Source organism: Littorina saxatilis, linkage group LG4, assembly GCF_037325665.1.
Source record: "Littorina saxatilis isolate snail1 linkage group LG4, US_GU_Lsax_2.0, whole genome shotgun sequence".
Classification (NCBI taxonomy): Eukaryota; Metazoa; Mollusca; class Gastropoda; order Littorinimorpha; family Littorinidae; genus Littorina; species Littorina saxatilis.
The window spans coordinates 58,561,320-58,583,539 of record NC_090248.1 but is presented as its reverse complement, the minus strand read 5'-3'; the positions used below and the strand labels follow the sequence as shown (position 1 = coordinate 58,583,539).

General features: G+C 42.8%; 2 protein-coding genes and 1 long non-coding RNA gene across 4 annotated transcripts in view; 1 reads left to right on the top strand and 2 right to left on the bottom strand.

Annotated features, from left to right (window-relative positions):
• Positions 1-22,220, top strand: part of LOC138965192 (leucine-rich repeat and guanylate kinase domain-containing protein-like) — a 41,204-nt gene that overhangs the window by 7,974 nt on the left and 11,010 nt on the right. Inside the window, exons 1-9 of one of the 2 annotated variants that reach the window (XM_070337312.1) lie at positions 1,490-2,336; positions 3,204-3,285; positions 4,419-4,601; positions 5,009-5,133; positions 11,082-11,135; positions 11,359-11,448; positions 14,197-14,364; positions 14,871-14,977; positions 16,776-16,895. In XM_070337312.1, coding sequence (XP_070193413.1) covers positions 4,487-4,601; positions 5,009-5,133; positions 11,082-11,135; positions 11,359-11,448; positions 14,197-14,364; positions 14,871-14,977; positions 16,776-16,895 — 779 coding nt within the window. In that variant the 5' untranslated portion in view covers positions 1,490-2,336; positions 3,204-3,285; positions 4,419-4,486. Of the gene's footprint in view, positions 1-1,489; positions 2,337-3,203; positions 3,286-4,418; positions 4,602-5,008; positions 5,134-11,081; positions 11,136-11,358; positions 11,449-14,196; positions 14,365-14,870; positions 14,978-16,775; positions 16,896-22,220 lie in introns of those variants that run through there. The other variant, XM_070337311.1, reaches the window with a different exon arrangement.
• On the bottom strand, positions 7,361-9,701 carry LOC138963694 (uncharacterized). The gene is made up of 2 exons (XM_070335541.1): positions 8,572-9,701; positions 7,361-8,255 (listed from the first exon to the last, which is right to left on the bottom strand). Exons 1-2 carry the CDS (start codon positions 9,699-9,701, stop codon positions 7,361-7,363), a joined length of 2,025 nt encoding a protein of 674 aa, XP_070191642.1.
• Positions 19,357-20,845, bottom strand: LOC138963610 (uncharacterized). The gene is made up of 2 exons (XR_011454878.1): positions 20,275-20,845; positions 19,357-19,561 (listed from the first exon to the last, which is right to left on the bottom strand). It is a non-coding gene; the product is annotated as an uncharacterized lncRNA (long non-coding RNA).

The following is a 22,220-nucleotide window of genomic DNA, read 5'->3' as shown; positions in this document are numbered from 1 at the left end:
CCAGTCACGAGACCTTTGCCTATCCCACACTCATATTGTCCTGGGTCTTGCCATGGGTTTGGGATTTGCAATCAATCAGGCCAAGTCAGATCTCTGCCCTGCACAGGTGTTCACTTACTTGGGCATGAGGTTCGACACAGTGGCATGGACAGTTCAGCCTTCTCTCAGGAACTGTGTCAAAACTTCAGGAATTGATTCGTGCGCTAAACGGCCAGCAAAGAGCGCCGGTGAGACTTCTTGCGTCCGTTTTGGGACAGATGGAATCCATGGCCAAGCTTGTTCCTTTGGGAAGAGTCCACAAGCGCCCGTTCCAAGCAGCGCTCTCAGCGGCATGGCAGCCTGCCTCTCAAGGATGGCAGATGTCAGTGCCGATTCGATTCAGGAGTGGTTTCATCGCACAACCAGTCAGTGGCTGCAGATGGATTGGATCACGCAGGGCGTTTCTATTGTCCTTCCACCCTCCAGTGCAGATCTGTGCACAGATGCGTCCCTTTCGGGATGGGGTGCTCACCTGGGACAGCACACGGCTTCGGGCCTCTGGTCTGCTGTTCATGCGAAATCCCACATCAACAGCTTAGAGCTGGAAGCAGTCGCGCAAGGGCTCCGGGCTTTGCTTCCTCATCTGCGGGACAGTCATGTCCGCGTCCTCACGGACAACACCACTGTTGCGGCCTATCTCAACAATCAGGGCGGGGTTCGTTCTCCCTCCCTGTCGCTTCGTGCTTGTCAGATTCTGGTCTGGTGCCAGCAGCATCAGATCACGTTGTCCGCGAAGCATCTTCCAGGCAGTCTGAACGTTCTGGCAGACGCACTGAGCCGGTCTTCGCGGGTGGTTCACACGGAATGGACCATCACCCATCAGGCTCTGCAACGCCTTTGGGCTCTGTTCGACAAACCATTGATCGACCTGTTCGCGACTCGGTTCTCGAAGAGACTACCTCTCTTCGTCTCCCCGTTTCCGGATCCAGAGGCATGGGCAATGAACGTCCTGGAGTTGGATTGGTCGGCCTACGCGTTTCCTCCACCTTCCTTGCTCGGGAAGGTGCTCCGGAAGGCCGATCTGGAACGTCCTTGCCTTATCCTTGTAGCTCCGTTGTGGACCAGCCAACACTGGTACCCGGATCTGCTACGCCTGTCTCAGGGCTCTCCTGTGCCGCTAAACCTCGTCAGAGGAGAACTACTACAACCAAGAACCGGCATTCTGCACGAGAACCCGCAGTCTCTACAGCTTCATGGCTGGAGGTTGTTGGGCACGCACTAAAGAGCGCTGGAGCTTCTGACTTAACTATTTCATTAGTTCAGGAAGCTCACAGAACTTCGACCTGGTCTGTCTATTCCTGTCACTGGACTGCGTGGACTAGTTGGTGTACCTTGAATAAAGTTAATCCAGTAGCGCCTAGGTCTATGCACGTCGCTAACCATTTATCATGGATGTCTTCACAAGGTTGTTCGGCCGCTTCTCTTAAACTAAAGTTCGGAGATCGGCCATCTCCTCAACTTTAAAACAGTTAGGACATAGTATCAATCTTGGCGGTGCCATAGCTTCAGTGCTGAAAGGCGCCTCGATTGCCGACGTTAAGTCTAGAATACCAGTCCCTGCTTGGGATCTCTTTCTTATTCTTGAATATTTGAGATCGTCTGATTTTGAGCCTTTGCATGCTGCAAGTTTACCAAATCTAACACGAAAGACACTTATGTTACTTTTGTTGGCTACGGCCAGACGTGGTAGTGAGGTTCATGCCTTATCCGGCCTCCAGAGAGACATTGCTTTTCAATCAGATGGCTCCGTATCACTAAACTTTAGACCAGATTTCCTGGCTAAGAATCAGAGACCCGATCAGCAATCTCCATTGATTACGATACCTCCGCTAGCTAACATTCTAGCTCCTCATGATCCAGATCTTGTTAACTGCCCTGTTCGTGCTCTGAACATTTACTTATGTCGCACGAATCCCATTAGGGCCAGTAGTCAGAAGTTGCTGTTTATCAACAAACACATCCAAAAACAAAGACATTGCTAAGTCTACGTTAGCAAAATGGGCTTCCACACTCATAAAACAAGCCTATGTGTGGTGGCAGCAGAACAATGGGTTGCAGTCTACTCAATTCATCCTGCCTCTATCCTCGGCGAGGACACATGAGACCCGCGCTTGGGCCTCTTCGCTCGCTGTACTCAAGTCCAGACGGCTTACTGAGGTCCTGGGCGCCGCTTACTGGCAATCCGATGACGTCTTCCTCAACTACTACTTGAGAGACGTGGCGGGCTCCCGCTCTGATGGTTGCAACGTCCTACCAGCCGTTGTTATGGCCGGGCAGGCTCTTCCTAGATCCCCGGGGTGAGTTAACCCTCCTCCTTTATTAGCATTCTGCTATTAATAAGATTTGGGGAAGTAATATGTAATATAATATAAAATTTAAGAGTAAATTTTCATTTGATTAATATACTTACCCAAATCTCATACAAAATACCCTCCCGCCTACCCCGCTTAAGACTTGCTCAGGCTTGTCAAGAAGTGATTACAATATGGCGGCCGCGTGTCACGTGGCTTCAAGGGGAGCCTACCCTCATAGATCATGTGGTCTGGTGACCATGGTTATGTGATGTTTTCTTTGGGGGAGTGGCTTCCCTTGTGTAACCAGGGAAGCGTGTTCAACGTTTAAGCACTTAACGGAAGTAAATTACTATCAATGAGATTTGGGTAAGTATATTAATCAAATGAAAATTTACTCTTAAATTTTATATTTCAGTTATTGTTGTTATTGATGATAAATTTAGGTTGAGGTTGACGCTGTTTGAGCATAAGTATGATTTTGATTGTGAGTGACACACAGGGCCTATGTTTGGGGCACTTTCCGCAAATTATTGCATTTTTTTTAAATCTTTTTTTACAACATGTCAAGCTGATTTTGTGACAGAGCTGTTTGGGACAAGCTTTAAAGCCCTTGCAGAACTCTCACAACAACAACTTTGCTCCAAGCACTTCAGACTTTGCTCCACAGTGCTAGCCTCTCAGCACCAAGCAGTCTTTTGAATGTGTCCGCAACTATTCTTTTATAGCACATGCCTTCAGCATTCCTGTTTTGGTCTGCCAGTCATAGAGTGCCGCATTGCTTGCTTTGTATAATTAGGAAACAGAATGTTCACAGTACTTATGAGTCACGATATATACATACTTTAAGATTTTCTGCTTCTGTTTTTTCAGGGTTTCAGCTTGCTGGACATATCTGTACTGGGAGAGTATGTACACGTGCAGAAGGTTGAAATTCCCTACAACGCCATAACAGGTTGTACATTATTAACACTTAATTTAGTTTCCTATTTCACACAGTAGCAAGAAACCGGAAATTTAACTCAGAGCAAAAACCAATGTTTTTATTTATAGATTAGGCATTTTCCAAGCAAATTATAAAGAAGGGACAAGCACAATAACATTCCAAAGACGCATGTTTACTGTAGAACACAAATGTATGAGCATCTTTTTGGTTCTATGCATTAAAAGGTAAATGTTATGTTCATTCTAAATAAGGTGAGGTATGCCTTTCAAGGATTCTGTTAAAGGCAGTAAGCCTCCCGTAAACCATCACAGATACTGTTAGGCTTTTACACACAGTACAAACACCCTTCCATTTGAACGCTCACCGAACGGAAACATCCTAGGTGCCCTATGTAAAGAGCGAGCAATTTTCAAAGAATTAATTTTGCCGATTGTCTCCTTACACAATCGGACCGTGGTGCGTTTTGGCACTAGAGCTAACTTTTAAAATCTAAATAATAAATTGACAGCTTGTTGCACAAACATTCTTAAATCATAAAAGAATTATTTTTTCATCAAGACAAGATCAGTACAATTCGAAGTTTTGAAAGTTTGAAAAAAGAAAAGCCCGAAAGCAGGGTCACGCAAGGTCGTGGTTCTCGTAGCAGTTATCCCTATCGCCAGTTCCTATGAACAGTCAAAAGCCATCGCTAGAGTTCTTGTGAACCACAGCCGTTTTTTGTTTCGTGCATAGTCAGAGGTACATAATAACGTGCTATTGCAGATAAGCTCACAGTGAATTACAAACTGACGACTGTATTGTGAAAAAGGGAAACTGGATCACACGGGTTCACGATGGCTCAGGGGTAAGATAAACCACGCAAAAATAAATTCTTTGAAAATTGGTCGCTCTTTACGGAGGGCACCTAGGATGTTCTCAAGCGGTGAGTGTTTAAATGAAAGGGTGTTTGTACTGTGTGTAAAAGCCTAACAGTATCTGTGATGGTTTACAGGAGGCTTACTGTGCCTTTAAAGTATGTATTGCAAATATATTTCACAACAGCATTTCTACTTCAAATACAGGTATGTTGTTTTCTTCATGGGGTCTGTACAGTTGTAAACACTTTAGTTGATTTTGAGCATTATCTAAACATCCTCTTTCAGATCTGACCCCATTGGGAAAACTGCCCCACCTCCTGTCGCTGGATGCCTCCCACAACAACATTAGCAAGATGCTGGATTTCACTCCACCGCTGAACCTTCAGTCAGTGGATTTGTCGTACAACCAGCTGTCCGACATGGGGGACCTGTCTCCGCATCACGCTCTCAAGAAACTGGTCCTCGACAGTATCCTTTGACAATGATTTTGATGAAGTGGAAAGAAAGTGTGAAATGTGTAGACATTAGCACTGACTAGTATAAAAGGAGAATTTGAGTTTATGATGCCATAATAATGTAAGGTTTTGTGAATAAGAGATTACATTTTATTGTACATTTATTGACTATTGTGTTAGTATAGTTATGCCCAGACGATATTGTTACAAAGTTCATGTTGTGTTGTCGTAAGTGTGGTGTTCTATTCAGGTTCTTAGGTTATTGTTTATATGCATTTAATGTTAAACTTGTTTGTTTTATTCATTGATACGCGGAGAGCATGATTTGTCGTGGTTTGCGCTATGTAAGCTTGTTACAATACATGTATGCGGACACATTTGACCAGAATGAAACTGAAAATGACCCTTGACACAATGCAGACAACCTGATCAGCGAGATAAAAGGCCTGGAGAAGTGTCGACGTCTGCATGTGCTCAGCCTGGCGCACAACAACATCGAGACCATCCAGGGGCTCGACAAGCTGCCCCTCAGGGACCTCAACCTCGTCAGTGTCATTCAAGGCCTTCCTTAATAGACGAGTTCCGAAAATTACTCCGTTGGGTTTGTATGGATTGTGGGAGAGTGACCTCCGCATGTTATTGGCGCACCTGTCACTAGTGATTGGTCCCTTCACTGTTTGTCGGCCAATTTGCAAGAAAAGGTAACTCTTCCACAACCCATACAAACTCGACGGAGTTATGTCTGAAAATCGTCTATTCAGCCCAAAGTTGACTTCGCCAAGTCTTTTTTTTACCAAAAACTAAGTGCCAAAGCTTTGTGCTGGACTTCACAAAATCGACTTCGCAAAGTCAACTTTGCACAATTAAAGGCACAGTAAGCCTCCCGTAAACCATCACAGATACTGTTAGGCTTTTACACACAGTACAAACACCCTTTCATTTAAACACTCACCGCTTGAGAACATCCTAGGTGCCCTCCGTAAAGAGCGACCAATTTTCAAAGAATTTATTTTTGCGTGGTTTATCTTACACGACACTTGAGATTGACGAAGTTCTCAAATGTCGTATAGTTGTGTTCTTCTACGTGGCCCGTCTTCACAGCAGCAGACAAAAAATCGTCAAATTGAGTTCGAGGATTTATTTAGCATTCCATACATACAACTGCACATCGTAGCAGAACTCAAGGTTGAAGCTTTTTAACATATAAATCGCGCTGGCCTATATAGCAAATACTCAATCTCGAGAATATTCCAGACCGAACATGATACAACTAAAATTAGATGAACTATCCATGGACTAGAATAGTGACATTCTCTGTGACGTACATCAAAAGCGCCGACGCACTTAATCCGAGCGAACGCCACGAACCCACGACTCAAAACAATGTGGTATTAAACAACTTGTTTTGACAGGACTAGAAAGTTCACCTGCATTCTCGTCCAAACATAAATATTGTGTTTACAAAATATAATATCGGTACTTTCCCACAAAGTACAAATAAGTCAACTACATGCAACGCACAAAACTGAACCAAACTTCAGCAACGGCAGCGTTTCCTAACAGTGAACCTAGCTCTGTGATCATATTTCCCTTTTTCACAATGTTGTCGTCAGTTGGTAAATCGCTGTGAGCTTATCTGCAATAGCACGTTATTATGTACCTCTGACTTTGCACGAAACAAACGGCTGTGGTTCACAAGAACTCGAGCGATGGCTTTTGACTGTTCAGAGGAACTGGCGATAGGCATAAACCGTCGTCTGCTACGAGAACCACGACCTTGCTTCCGGGCTTTTCTTTTTACAAACTTTCAAAACTTCGAATTGTACTGATCTTGTCTTGATGAAAAAAGAATTCTTTTATGATTTAAGAATGTTTGTGTAACAAGCTGTCTATTTATTATTTAGATTTTAAAAGTTAGGTCTAGCGTCAAAACGCACCACGTACGGTCCGATTGTGTGAGGAGACAATCCGCAAAATTAATTATTTGAAAATTGCTCGCTCTTTACGTAGGGCACCTAGGATGCTCCCGTTCGGTGAGCATTCAAATGGAAGGGTGTTTGTACTGTGTGTAAAAGCCTGACAGTATCTGTGATGGTTTACGGGAGGCTTACTGTGCCTTTAAGGGGAGAGGTGGCACGAAAAATTTCTACTGGATGTTTGCACTTTTTCTTGCAATATTTGTACGTATTATCAAGCAAAAACACATAAAAAGACTCATTTGTGCAAAAAAATTGCCTGAGGGTCTTTTTATGGGTAAAAACGCTCGATTTTTGACAAAAAAACATGAAACGGCCTATTCAGCTCTAGCGTGATATTTTAGAAATTTCTCAAGCTAACAACCTCATATTTGTTGTTATGAACTCACAAGTAGCGTTTCTCAGTAGTTACAGAGCATTTTTGTGAGTATCAGCCTTAGTTTCCATAAAAAAAAAAAAATTGGCCGACATTATATTTTCGCATGAAAATGCTATGTCAGGCTTTTATTCTAATTCATAAAAAACAAAAAACAATTTTTTTTGAAAAAGCGCTCCTGTAACTACGGGGCGAATTCATTTACAATGATTGGGGTGAAAAAATTGGTAGTCTACCACAAGTAGATGAGAAGTGAAGACCTTCGTCGCGTGGTTACCGTCCTTGAAAATCATATTCTGAGAAAATGGTGATTGAAAGTTGGTGAAATGTTTCTGTAAAAAAGATGAAGACAGATGGCCAAATAAAGATGATATGAGTGCTCCTGTATTGTTCACAGACTTCTTGAAATGGTTCAGTTACTTATTCTCCCCCGTCTCCCATCAGTCCAGCTCCGTACACCTCCCCCTCCTGGTCTTCTTGCTGCTCCAGCTGGCGTTGACGACCCGCACATCTTGCCCTACGGGCTGCCACAGCGGCCACAGCTGTTGCTTTCTCTGCTTTCTGAATCCTAACCTTGTCTTTCTTGGCCAAAGCAGCCTCCATGAGATCAGTTATTGGCAAGCTCATGTGGTCCATGACCTGTGCCAGTGCAAAGTTGCCTCTGTTGAACTTCGCAACAGCCTCAGCGGTGGCTGCTTCCACCCGGCCTTTCCCAACAAAGATTTCTTTGGGGCAGTGTCCCCACATGACATTGTGCAGAGACTCGTTACTGTTCTGGGTTTTGCCATGGGCCACGCGCTTGAGAAGAATGGGATTGGTCATTCTTCTGTAGATGGGCAGAACAGCATGCGAGACTTCCCTGGACAAGGCGGTGCCGTTGTGCTCTGCGTGTGGAGGTGGTGGTTGCTCTTCTGCCCTGGCTCTTTGAAAAAAGCACCATGAGGCTGACCCAGCTGGACATCTGTCATGGTGAGGGTCCTCGTCAGTTGAAGTCACATGGAAGAAAGTGGCCCAGATCGCCTGCTCCATGGCTCGCTGATCTTCAAGGTTGTTGAGGATCGCGCTACGGAAGTAGTTTTGCAAGCGTTGGCACTTTTCCTTGGTTAGTCGCCCCTCCCCTCTTCCACCAAGCCTTTCATCCTTTGCTGCCTTGCGGAGAGCTGTGCCCATTCTCTTGGGGAGGTGGTTGGTACATTCCAGCTTGGTGATGGGACGTGTGGGACCGTAGGGCTGAGCTGCAGCCACAGCATTGAAAGCCGTAGAATCTCCGTCCGACAGCATAGTTCTGTACCTGAGGTTGTGACGCTCAACAGACCTGCAGCACAGTAAAAATCAGAAAACCCATTGTGTAGGCAAGCAAATTGTGCACCTCTACTTGCAGAACACAATTTATGAGTTCAGGATTTGCTTATAAAGTTATAAAGGGGGGGGGGGGGAGGTGTTGTGTTACAAAATATTTTCACAGTAGTATTGTTTTGTTCTTGTTTTGTTATAAAAGGCTATAAATGAACTTTGTTATTGTTACTAATTCATAATCGAATCTTCGTGCACTCTCTCTCTCTCTCTCTCTGTTCTGAACTTCAAAAATTAAAAGATAGGCTATGGTGGGGGTATACAGATTATATTCTTACCTTCCCCATAACTCCAACGCTGCATCCCTCTCCATAGACTTTGCAGATCCCTGGTGGTTGATGCTGCACTCAGCCCGGTGTTGCTGCTCCCATCGCAGTTGTTGGGCAGGGGTCATCTCCTCCAACTTCTCCTTATTCATGGCACATGTGTGGCAGTAGGTGGATTTTACAGAGAAGTCGAGCACCAACCCAGTGAGAACGTCAACCACCACTCCTACACCATAATGTGATGAAAAACCCCTTTTATGCCAGGTGCCATCAAAGGCAACATCTACCCAAAGAATACCGTCATCTTCTTCCCAGGCAGCGTCTTCATCCTCTTCGTCAAACTGGACATCTGCTCTACCTTGAGGAAAGGTCTGCCTGTATGCAACATTTACATGCTCAACAGTTTCCACCAGTGTGACATTTGTTACGGCCAAGATGCTGGCATTGACCTTTTTATCAATTCTTTGATATGAGCTTTTGTTCATCACGGGCATGCCAAACACTGTGCACAGCTTTTCCACACTTGAGTACCCACTGCCAATCTCATGCGAGTATAGGACAATCTGTTTGTTCACGTCAAAGGGAACATTCTTCATGTGGTTGCGGTTGCTCTCTCTAGGTGAAGAAAATTCTGACCGTCTGTACTGGCAGCTGTCACAGCAAAGTGCTAACTCTTGGGACAAGCCCATGGATTCTCCAACGCGTATCGTTAAATGTCCTGCTTCGCATTCCGGGCACTTCACATCCGATAATAGCGAGTTGAGCTGACCACACTCAACGATACACCATGTACGTTTCGGTTCAGCAGGCACATCGGCTGGCACTTGTGCGTTCTGCAAGTCATCGGCACCACTGAATCTTCTTAGCTTCTTCGCAGAGGCAGAAGCACCCTCTATTTCCTGCTGGTTGTCGTGTATATCGCACAACACTGGCCGAGGTTCGACTTGAAGTCGATGAGAAAAATGTGCATCACCTCCACCATCCAAAACGACACACTCCGCTGCGCCAACTTCGCGGGGCGCGTTTTCATCGCCCGTGGACTTTTCTTGTTCGGCTATTCGAGCTAATGCAAGCTGCTTCTTCCTCTTGCCCGATGCCTGCCCCACAAACCTCTTTCTATCGTTGAATTTTGCAGTGAACATTGCTGGCCGACTGATAGACGGTAGTGTAATTCGATCGACAAACCGATGTTGTGTTTACAGCGGATAAGGCTTGTTGCGCATGCGCCAGTAGCCATGGTAAGTTACAATGACCAACCAGAGAAGAGCTCTCATAGATCGACGGTCAATCTTGCAAATCCGGGAATTCCTGTCGCGGATAGTATGCTTGTGCTCTGACAGTTGAGCGAAAATAACGGGCTATTTTGGGGTATTGTTGACGTCACCAGCAAACGGGAATTCCCGATGGATCGTGTCGAGTGCAACGAGTTTGTCTTCTTGGAAGAAAAGTGGCTGTTTCAAGCCCTTGAAAACATCGATTTTTCAGCAAGTTTTCTGACTTTTATCACTCATGCATGTGCACTCACTTTGAAATTCATCACTTTATTGCAAAAAATACGATACAATTGACAAAATAAACATGACACAATGAATCTAGGGTGTTCAAAGTACCTAATATTGCAGGAAACCCAAAACACATTTTGGAAGGATTTTAGTAAAAAAATTCGTGCCACCTCTTCCCTTAATATCAGGCTTAATATTAAGTGGCACCCTCATTTGAAGACCCAGGCTGTCATACTCCCTTTTCTGACGCTGTCTTCTTTGATTCCTCTTCATAAAGTATACATTTTACTGTACTTTGTTCTACTGTGTGGAGTCTGGCCCTGAGAATATGAAGGTTTTCATGGATTGTTCTACTGTTTGCAGTCTGGCCCTGAGAATACGAAGGTTTTCATGGATTGTTCTACTGTTTGCAGTCTGACCCTGAGAATACGAAGGTTTTCATGGATTGTTCTACTGTGTGGAGTCTGGCCCTGAGAATATGATAATGAAGGTTTTCATGGATTGTTCTACTGTGTGGAGTCTGGCCCTGAGAATATGAAGGTTTTCATGGATTGTTCTACTGTGTGGAGTCTGGCCCTGAGAATACCAAGTTTTTCATGGATTGTTCTACTGTTTGGAGTCTGGCCCTGAGAATATGAAGGTTTTCATGGATTCAGAAGGCCTTAGTGTTAAGATAGGTAACTCACCCCATTGAGTTAAAAATATAACCCCCAAAACATTTATAAAGATATTAAAATCACAAAAGTGATATGTTTGATTCTTATCAGTTTTAAAACTACATGTATTTTTAATCTTAGCTATAATAATGAGCAGTACTTGACTATGTATGAAACATGCAAATTGCTACGAATCCCATGAGACAAATTAGTACAGAAAGGAGACATAGATGACTATTTTTTATCTACATTTGAAGTCCATACAAGTTTTAGAAGGTACATGTAACTTTACCTACCAGAGTTCTAGAGCTGACTTTTTTCTGTGTATTCGCTTGCTAAAGCTGTGCATTTCATGTTTGTGCAGTGTTCTAACAAGATCAAGAAAATTGAAAACCTGGACACATTGCACCAGTTGCAGGTATAACCACCATTTCTCAAGCTGTGTTTCTTTTACCCTTGTTTTGTTCAACTGTTATTCCTACTCTTTACAGGTCTAAGTTAACACTTTTATTACATATTTTATTACAATGTGTGTGAAGCCATATGTCTTACGATAGATAAACAATTTGATTGTGTAACTATGCGGTGTCGTGTATCATATTGTTTCAGTATGTTTAACATTTGTTTATTGTTTCTTGAAGGTTCTGAACCTGGCCGGGAATCGCATTCGCAGCCTCCAAGGGTTGGAAGGTCATGACCTTCTGGAGTCAATCGACCTTGAAGACAATGAGGTCAGATGAAACTTGATCTCTTCTTCTCTCTCTGAGACTCTCTCTCTCTCTCTCTCTCTCTCTTCTCACTCTCTCTCTCTTCTCTCTCTTTAATTTGTTATACTTAAAATTGGGTCTACAGAATCTTCTGTTTGCTGTGTGTAGAACTCCATCAAAATTAAACTTCAGGTATTTGCTGAATTTTGATGCACGCATAGACAGTGTATCAGATCTGGGAACCCATACGATTTCGCTGTATTTTGTATGCTTGATTGTCTAGAATACAGTCAGTACGTACAGTACGGTCAGAAATACGCAGAGAAAAATTCTTAGACTACTTTTCTTCACAAGCGCATCCCAAAGCCGATCCAGTATTTTGACACATGATTGCAGTTATTGTCAGAAAACATTGAAAGAAGGATTTGTTTTAAATGTATTGGTAAACTTAAAGGGCAGCTGTCGGGTTGTGGCTCTCAAAATCTGTTCCTTAGAATGAGTTATCATGTAACTGAAACTATACTTAAAAGTTACTTGGTGATTTTGACAGCTTGATAACACAAGTCCGAAGACTTCAGACATGCTACAATGTCTTTAATCGAAGAAAGTTTGCATTCTTGGCCGAGTCAATGCAGCCCGCTCGAAAATTACTTCCCTTGGACGCGTGACGTCAGCCGCGGAATCGGCCGGGTTGAATGGTGCTCTCTTTATGCCGTGTAATGGGCGCAATCGGGTTGTCTAGTCAAGCCCTCAAGCATACTTCACGGGTAGGTGAAGAGAAACTTAGGATGGGGTGACTTCTCCCAGGCCAAAATTTCGCAGTAAAAAACAGAGTTCATAACATGTCTTCCGTTCCCCTCCTGCTTTTGTTCCACTTGAACCCTGTTTTTGTTCAACTTATTGGCAGATATTGTCACGCGTCGAGGAACACAAACACACACACACAAACACACTCACACACAGACACACACACACACACACACACACACACACACACACACACACACACACACACACACACACACACACACACACACACTGCACACACACACGTGTTATCACACATACATATACACAGACACACACACACACATACGTGTTATCACACACACACACACACACACACACACACACACACACACACACACACACACACACACACACACACACACACGCACGATAACCATCACAAACACAGTTTGACAGATTCATCTTTGATTTTTTGCGGCCGAACCCCCCTCCCCCATTTTCCACACTAGATCCACTGTTTCATCTTTGTCTCCGTCTCTCTTCCCTTTATCTTATCTCGTCTATCTACTTGAGTGAGTAACTGAAGATGTATTATCATCATCTCTTTCCTAGATTTTCCCACCGACAGAGTTGGCTTTTGTCTTGAATTCAGTACCTCACACGTACACGGTAATTGGTGTGACACCTCAAGCGGACCTTCTTCATAAGTGTACAGTGTCTGCTGACAAGGGACACGAGGGTCTGTGGTTGAGCAACTTTATGGTTTAACCGGGTGGACTGGAGGAGTAGCAACAGCATGTGAACCACTTTAGAAATGACTTGTAAAGGTTGCAGTCGGTCAGATCAAAGAAGAGAAAATGGGAACGTGGGTCTTGAGAAGATACCACCATCATAATACTTTACTTTGTGCAAGAATCAATCACGCGTACAGCATTACAGATGTCCAGCTGTAGTCTACATTGTACTGTAAACTTCACAGCGGCCTTATCGGCTTCCTCGAGTGACGTCACAGCAAGGCTAACGCTGCGGCGTCTTTCTTGTGCTGACAGAGTTGTCGGTCGCGGATTTTGAGTCGTTTCGGCCTGCCAACTGCTTTGTTTTTTTGCGGATTGTGAGAACTAGCAGAAAGTTTCACGCATTTTAATGGTTTCAAACTAATGATGAAAGTGTCTTCTTCTGGACCAAATCAACAGTCTTTAGTTGAATCAACTCGGAAAACTCTTAAACGCGTTTTTGCATGCGACTCCGCACATTTTTGAGACCAGGCAACCCGACAGCTGCCCTTTAATTAACGGTGCAACGGACACTTGCGAAGCATGTTTGAATCATGGATTATTATCAAATGCTCTGTGGAGTATGCTAATGGTTGTCTATATATATATACGACTTGTGTCTGTCTGTCTGTTCGCGATGCACGGCCAAAGTTCTTGGTCGATCTTTTTCAAATTTGGAGACCGTATTCAGCTACACCCCGGACACAACCTCATCGATGAGATATATCAACACGTGCTCTCAGCGCGCAGCGCTGAACCGATTTTGGTTTTTCTGTAGATCCACTATATCCATTCCCAGTAATTCTTCCTTATCTTCTCCAGTGTTTTGTTTTGCACGTTTATCTCCCTTCCTTCGTGTGGCGTCAATCCATATTCCCGTTACTACGTTACTATTTTTAGAAGGTCACTGCACATTACTATTTTTAGATCTCCCTTCGTGTGGCGTCAATCCATATTCCCGTTACTACGTTACTATTTTAAGAAGGTCACTGCACGTTACTATTTTTAGATCTCCCTTTCTCTACTTTTTCCCGGCGAAGCCGGTACCCGGCGAAGCGGGTAATCATCTAGTTTAAGAATACTTTAAGTGCAAAACAGGGTTCCCAGGTCTACTGTATGCTACCAAATGCAAATGTAGCATAGCAGGTGAATACATTTGTGAACCCTGAATACCGTAGCAATAGAATCTTTTTTTTAAACTGTTTCCATTTAAGCTAATAACAACTGAACACATTTGTTGCATCAAAAGGTGATTGATGCGTCAGAGATCAGCGAAATCGAGAAACTGCGCATGCTGCGTGAGCTCAATCTGCTGCGTAATCCAATCCAAGAGCTGCCGAACTGCCGCCTGGCCATCCTGTTCCGTATCCCCAGTCTCACCGAGCTGGACAGGCACAAGGTTAAGGTGGAGGAGAAGGTGAGTTGTGTGTGTGAGTGGGAAGTGAGGGCGGGGGTGGGGGGTGGACTGCCGCCTGGCCATTCTGTTCCATATCCCCAGTCTCACCGAACTGGACAGGTACAAGGTTGAGGTGGCAGACTTAAGTATAGAGTTTCTTGTATTTGCAGGAGTGTGTGTGTCAGGGGGGGTTTGGTGTGTGTGTGAGGGGCGGGAGAGAGCTGATGGGGGGAGGGAGCAGAGGGGTTGGGTGTTGGGAGAGGGGAGGGAAAAGAGGGTGGGTGTAGGGAGAGAGTGATATTTAGAGTTTGGAGAGGGGGGAAGAGGGGGAGTGGTTGGAAGAAGGAGTTTGGTGGTTGGAGGTGGTGTGTTTGGGGGAAGAGGGGCTGGTTTGTAGCTGAGCATTTGAAATTTAATTTTTTGTGTGTGTCTGTGTGCTGCCTGTGTCTGCATACGTATATAAGTGTGTGTGTGTGTGTTTTCTTTTTTTTCTTGATATCTTTTTATGAACATTTTCCATCTTGCAGATAGCAGCCAAGAATATGTTCGACCCATCATTGGAGGTCATCGCTGCCAGAGATCACATCATGCATGTCGTGTACAACTTTCTACAGCCTAGTCGTGTTTGGGACAGGTACATCTACAGTTTTCTTTGACTCTGTTTTGTTAACAGCCGTTTTATGACTAAAGTTTTTTCACTGTTTTGGGAGTTTGTTTTCTCTTTTTTTATTGTTGTTGTTGTTGCCTGTGATGTTAATTCACCCTTGATATTTTATGTGTATTTTATTGTACAGGTTTGATTCTTATGTACGTCCAATTTACTTTGTTAGTTTTCGCTTTTAAAAAGAACCAAGAGAATAATTTTAAGCCTTTATAATCTTGGTTCATGTCTCACATTTTATTCAGTACATCTCTTTGATGTCATAAATCAACATGTACAGCACTGCAGTTTTACCTTGAATTTTGTGGAAATAACTGTGGAAATAACTGTCAGATGTGTATGTGCTGTGAAAGAGTTGTTGTCTTGAAAACATTGAGGCAAACTTTCTGACGTAACATTATAGGCCTATATAGCTATTCTGGTGAACACGTGGGGGAATTCGGGGGCTGTGATTGGATGGTCTCTTCCGATCATCAAAGCATAATGCTGCGAAAGTCGGCCATTTTACTCAATATCCAAAAGCATATTGTCGATAACAAAGACGCATGGTTCCGGTTTCTTCCACGTGTATAAAGTACACGCATACCTCGCCAGGTTTGTTTCTGTGACTGGTCGACAGACGATGCCATTTGCTTTGTGTGTGTTTTTGTTGTTGCTTACTGTACATGACATACATTACGTGTAAAATCCAGTTCTTTAACAGGCAACAAACCTTACAAATTTCCAGAAGCTGCAATCTGAAGGGAACCTATCTCTGATTCTAGCAGACGATCTCTCCAATGTTTAACACAAAATCAGCAAACTCTCCTGTCACATAGAACTTCCATTGTATAGTGCAATGTTGAAATGAAGTTACCGGTCTGAAACATTTAGTCGTTTCTTCTGAGACAATCATTGTTCTCTTATCATCTACAGATTTACCGCAGTCTTCACCACGCGAATTCCCAACAGAAGTCAGACTTTCGAACATACAATATACGTAGGCAAGCATGATACGTCATGACGTCATATGATTCCTAGCATATTGACGTAATGCTAAACATCCGGTTATCTCGAGTTTTCTCCGTAATACATGTCCGTGGGTTTTTCAATGTTCGGTTATTTCCGTGGCTTCATGCGGAAAGGGAACCGTCGTCTGCAATCAACGACATGGACCATTCTGGTACGTGTTGCTGACAAAAGCATGATTTTAACACAGAATGTAATGTCAGAATAGCTACATAAACGCTATTGTGTTTTCATCGTAGCAATAGGGTCCGATATTTAGACTCGAACAAGTATAATGCGACTCGTCTTCGACTCGTCGGCATTATACTTGTCTCGTCTAAATATCGGGCCCTATTGCTACGCTGAAAACACAATAGCTGGTAATCACTACAGCAAGCAGCGCGTCTCCAAACGTGAACAGGGCCTATATAAACGTCACAGGGAAAGCATGCCTCAATGTTTCCAAGAGAAACAACTCTTTCACAGCACATACAAATCGGACAGAGTTGTTTCCGTAATTTGTCTACTGTCAGACATTATAATGTTGAGAAAAATACAAAGATGTTTGATTTTGAACTGAGATAAAGAATAATTATTTGATTATTTGATATGATTGAGAGAAAAAAAGACCAATGAAGAAGGATGCCTTATACCAACAACAAAAAAAGAAGAAAAAAAAGAGAAAAAAAGAATAAGAAAGGAAATAAACTGAGGGTTGAAGCAGCCTGCATGCAACTGGGGTCCGAAAAGAAGAATGGAATTAAAGATGTGTTTGTGTGTCCAGCACCCTGCCCAACGTGGAGACCCCGTACCCCATGCTGGTGCTGGTGGGACCCCGGGGGTCGTGCAAGAGGGACCTTGCCATAAAGCTGGTCGACGAGTTCTCAGATTACTTTGGATATGGGTGAGTCTGGAGAGAGAGAGAGAGAGAGAGAGAGAGAGAGAGAGAGAGAGAGAGAGAGAGAGAGAGAGAGAGAGAGAGAGAGAGACTCAGACTTAGACTTAGAACATTTAATTGACATAAAGGGTAAACATTTTAAGCCAAGGGCCTAAACTTACAACGTGCCCTTTACATTCACACTAACACATCCGCACGCATATACACAACATAATATAATGAATTCATATAGGCATAACATGTAAATGTACAGTAAATAAGCATAAGCACCACGGCCACACGAAACACAAAATCTAATATACGAAGTAAAACAATATGAATACTATATGCTATGAATATGTAATACTAGAGGAATACCCGGCTTCGCTGGGGTGAATCGCGAGACAGAGGCAGACAGCGTGGCGGTTCATCACAATCACCTCTGCAGGCGAAGTCCTGTCAAACGGGATTGAGAATTTTAGAGCTTATTTCTTAGCCCTATATTATCTGTTGTGGCTTCTCAAATGCCAGAACATACAGACAGACAAAAGCCGCTAGACCCCATCACAAACAGAACTCTACAATCCACAGGTTTTTGCCCACACACACACACACAAACACACACACAGAGAAGCCGTATATATATATATGTATATCTATATCTATAAATATATAGAGATAGGTGAGAGTGTATTTTTCGCGTGGCTATAAATTGATTCGACCTTTTCACTTTGACAGTAAGAACAACTTACGGGTGCAAGGGAAGCGTTCTGGACAGCGCAGTGACATTCTAAAAATAGTTACTCAGAAACGGGAATTTGGGGTGAACGGCGCGAGACAGAGACAGACAGCGTGGCGGTTCACCACAATCACCTTTGAAGGCGAAGTCCTGTCAAACGGGATTGAGAATTTTAGAGCTTATTTCTTAGCCCTATATTATCTGCTGTGGCTTCTCACATGCCTGAACATACAGACGGACAAAAGCCGCTAGACCACATCACAAACAGAACTCTACAATACACAGGTTTTTGCCCACACACACACACAAACACACACACACACAGAGAAGCCGTATATATATATGCATATCTGTATCTATAAATATATAGAGATAGGTGAGAGTGTATTTTTCGCGTGGCTATAAATTGATTCGACCTTTTCACTTTGACAGTAAGAACAACTTACGGGTGCAAGGGAAGCGTTGTGGACAGCGCAGTGGACAGCGCAGTGACATTCTAAAAATAGTAATAGTAACTTACAAACGGGAAAGCCACACGAAGGAAGGGAGATAAACGCCAAACACTGGAGAAGATAAGGAAGAGTTACTTATAATGGTGAAATGAACACAAAAACCAAAATCAGTTCAGCGCTGCGCGCTGAGAGCACGTGTTGAAATATCTCATCGATGATGTCCGGGGTGTAGCTGAATACGGTGTCCAAATTTAAAAAAGATCCACCGAGAACTTTGGCGTTGTGATGTGGTGTAGCGGCTATGGTGTGTCGGTATGGGGGCCCGGGTAGCTGAGGTGGAACCAAAATAGCTGAGGTGGAACCAAAATCGGTTCAGCGCTGCGCGCTGAGAGCACGTGTTGAAATATCTCATCGATGAGGTTGTGTCCGGGGTCTCTCTGAATAAGCCCACCAAATTTGAAGCAGATCCATCGAGAACTTTGGCCGTGTATGGCGAATACACAAATACACAAATACACAGATACACAGACACACAGACACACAGACACAAGTCGTGTATATATATAGATGACGTGAATATAATTATATAGTAATATTAATATAGTATACATTAGACAGAACTGTAAGATTCACATGATTATGTCACCGCGGGTGTGTTACTTACAGAGAACAGTTTAGATGTTTTTTTAAAGAAGATTTAAAAATATTTACAGATAAGGGTCACTCTCCTGAAAAACTGGTCAGATGTGTGACTTGAGTGCCCAAAAATAAAGTTAGTCAAAATTGAAATATTTTGGTGTGTTTAACATCTCAACTTAATTCCAACACATTAGGTTTTGAAAAGCAAGATAAACTTTTGGAAATGTTGTAATTTAAGATAATGTGTTGAAGGTTGCCTTGTCTCGCGTGTAACACAGGACACCATTAGAGGCACATTTTTACTCTTATCATAAAAAATACAAGTAATTATCATGCAATTTCCAATGAGATACAATAGAAATTGCTTCATAGAAGTACCAGAAGTTTCAAAATATACCATACACTTACATAATGGGGGGATTACTCTATGAGGACGCCAGATCGACCATTTCATCATTTACAGAAAACCTTTCCAGCAAGTGATCAGATATTGCTATCTGCAAAATTGTATGATTTAAAGAATCTCCATGAATACTTAAAACAGGTATATGGACATACTTTGAAAAATCTTGGTAATACATGCAGATATTCATCAAATGACACAGAACGTCTCGCGTGTTACAACCATGGACACCGCAAACAAACACAGACACCAATATCAGTTAACCATGGGTTTATTTCAGTCAAAACGAAACAACTTTTTATTGAAATGTGTGTCTGCCACGCCTGTCAAGAGTTGGGACTGGCAGCACCTCAACTACTTCCTCAAACTTCACAAAAAATCTCTCCTCCACAGCAGGCCACACAAACGATGATCCTTGTTTCCTAAGGAAACGGACAACCACCCCATCCAGTGTGTCAATCTGTGGACAAACAAACGAACCTTTCTTAAATGACCGGCACGGTTGGCCTAGTGGTAAGGCGTCCGCCCCGTGATCGGGAGGTCGTGGGTTCGAACCCCGGCCGGGTCATACCTAAGACTTTAAAATTGGCATTCTAGTGGCTGCTCCGCCTGGCGTCTGGCATTATGGGGTTAGTGCTAGGACTGGTTGGTCCGGTGTCAGAATAATGTGACTGGGTGAGACATGAAGCCTGTGCTGCGACTTCTGTCTTGTGTGTACGTGGCGCACGTTATATGTCAAAGCAGCACCGCCCTGATATGGCTCCTCGTGGTCGGCTGGGCGTTAAGCAAACAAACAAACAAACAAACCTTTCTTAAAATAGAAAATTAAAAATAGTAACTGAAAAGGATTACATCATGAATTAAAAATACAAGGAGCAAGTGACACCAATAAACTTGGAAATGTCTACCTCAGAAAAGCAGACAACTGAAGCTCTCCATTCATACCAACTAGGGGTAATTTGTTACTTGAAATACATGTATAAATGTAATTGATTCCATATGTAACCTGCACTTACCATGCCATGGAAAGACTTTGCTAGGAATGTCTGCACAAATCAGTATGGATACAGAAAATTCAAAAAAATGACTGCATGCAAGCAAAGTCATTCCGGTATAATAAGATTAAGATTAATGAAAAACATGTTAAAAAAATTATTTACAGTAGAAACGTACCGGTCTCTCTGATCTGCTCCTGGATCAGCATTGACTGGACTGGCAGCAAGGATAGGAGCATTAGCAGCATCCTGGCATCTGAAAAAAAGTATGCAATAGTTGGAGTCAGATATTTTAATTGCTACCACAGCTTTACATCTCACATTGAGGTACATAACAGTGCATGTTACAACCGTCAAGATCCCAAGATACACACATTGGAAACCAGAGTGGTTCTGTCCTGAACACATCCTCGTAACACAAAGAAACAAGTCGCGTAAGGCGAAAATACTACATTTAGTCAAGCTGTGGAACTCACAGAATGAAACTGAACGCACTGCATTTTTTAACAATGACCGTAGTCCGCCGCACGAGCAAAACGCAGTGAAACTGACGAGCCTGTTTAGCGCGGTAGTGGTTTCGCTGTGCTGCATAGCACGCTTTACTGCACCTCTCTTCGTTTTAACTTTCTGAGCGTGTTTTTAATCCAAACATATCATATCTATATGTTTTTGGAATCAGGAACCGACAAGAAATAAGATGGAATTGTTTTTAAATCGATTTCGGAAATTTAATTTTAATCATAATTTTTATATTTTTAATTTTTAGAACTTGTTTTTAATCCGAATATAACATATTTTTTATCCTACATACGTGAGAGAGACACCCGTGAGATAGTAATCGTTCAAATCACATGTGTGTATATCATGTAAATGAGGTCATGTCAAGCAAGTCTGGCAGGGGGGACCTGTTTTTCCACTGCTTATGATGCCAAAGTCACCGAGACAAACGTCATTATAGAAACAAAAATTGCGCTCGCTAATTACCCACGATGAATCTTTAGAACTAACACGTCACGCCACACTTTCAGAGTGACGTTTCTTTGCTTTGACGTAATAGATTGCACGAGGCTTTAGAAGAGATCGAGGTTTCAAAACAAGCGTCTTCAATTTATCTGCCTCGACTGCAGGACATTTTCAGTAAAATACACGTAAGTACAGTATGTAGGATAAACAGAATACTACATGGCTTGCTGTGTCGTACCAGATTTACACTCGTTGCTTTTTCAAATAGTGAACAGTTCAATATTTAAAAAAACTCGTGTAAATCTGGTACGACACAGCAAGCCATGTAGTATTCTCTATATATGTTTTTGGATCAGAAAATGATGAAGAATAAGATGAACGTAGTTTTGGATCGTTTTATATAAAAAAAAAATTAATTACAATTTTCAGATTTTTAATGACCAAAGTCATTAGTTAATTTTTAAGCCTCCAAGCTGAAATGCAATACCAAAGTCCGGCCTTCGTCGAAGATTGCTTGGCCAAAATTTCAATCAATTTGATTGAAAAATGAGGGTGTGACTGTGATAGTGCCGCTTCAACTTTTACAAAAAGCCGGATATGATGTCATCAAAGACATTTATCCAAACAATGTCTGGGGATATCATGCCCAGGAACTCTCATGTAAAATGTCATAAAGAGCGGTCCAGTAGTTTACTCTAAATCGCTCTACACACACACACACGCACAGACAGACACACACACACATATATATACACCACGACCCTCGTCTCGATTCTCCCTCTATGTTAAAACATTTAGTCAAAACTTGACTAAATGTAAAAATGACTACACGCTGTGTAAAATCTGCTCCAGTGCGAATGAAAATGCCAGTATCTGTCATAATTTCTGTCCCGCACGCATCGCTGACACCGCATGCGGAAAACAGCAATGGCGTCTGCTATACGAACGAGACAGCTCTGGCTATGATGAGAGATTCAAACGCTATTTCTTGAGATTCTCAACAAAACAAATGAACCTGAACCACGTCATGATCTAATCTTCATTTAGAAAAATAGAAAATAAACTAACAAGAGGCGCAAAACAATCATAAAAAACGAAAACTTCTTTTCACGTTGGACTGTACCTAGATCTACTCTCCCCATGAATTTGCCACTTGGTTGC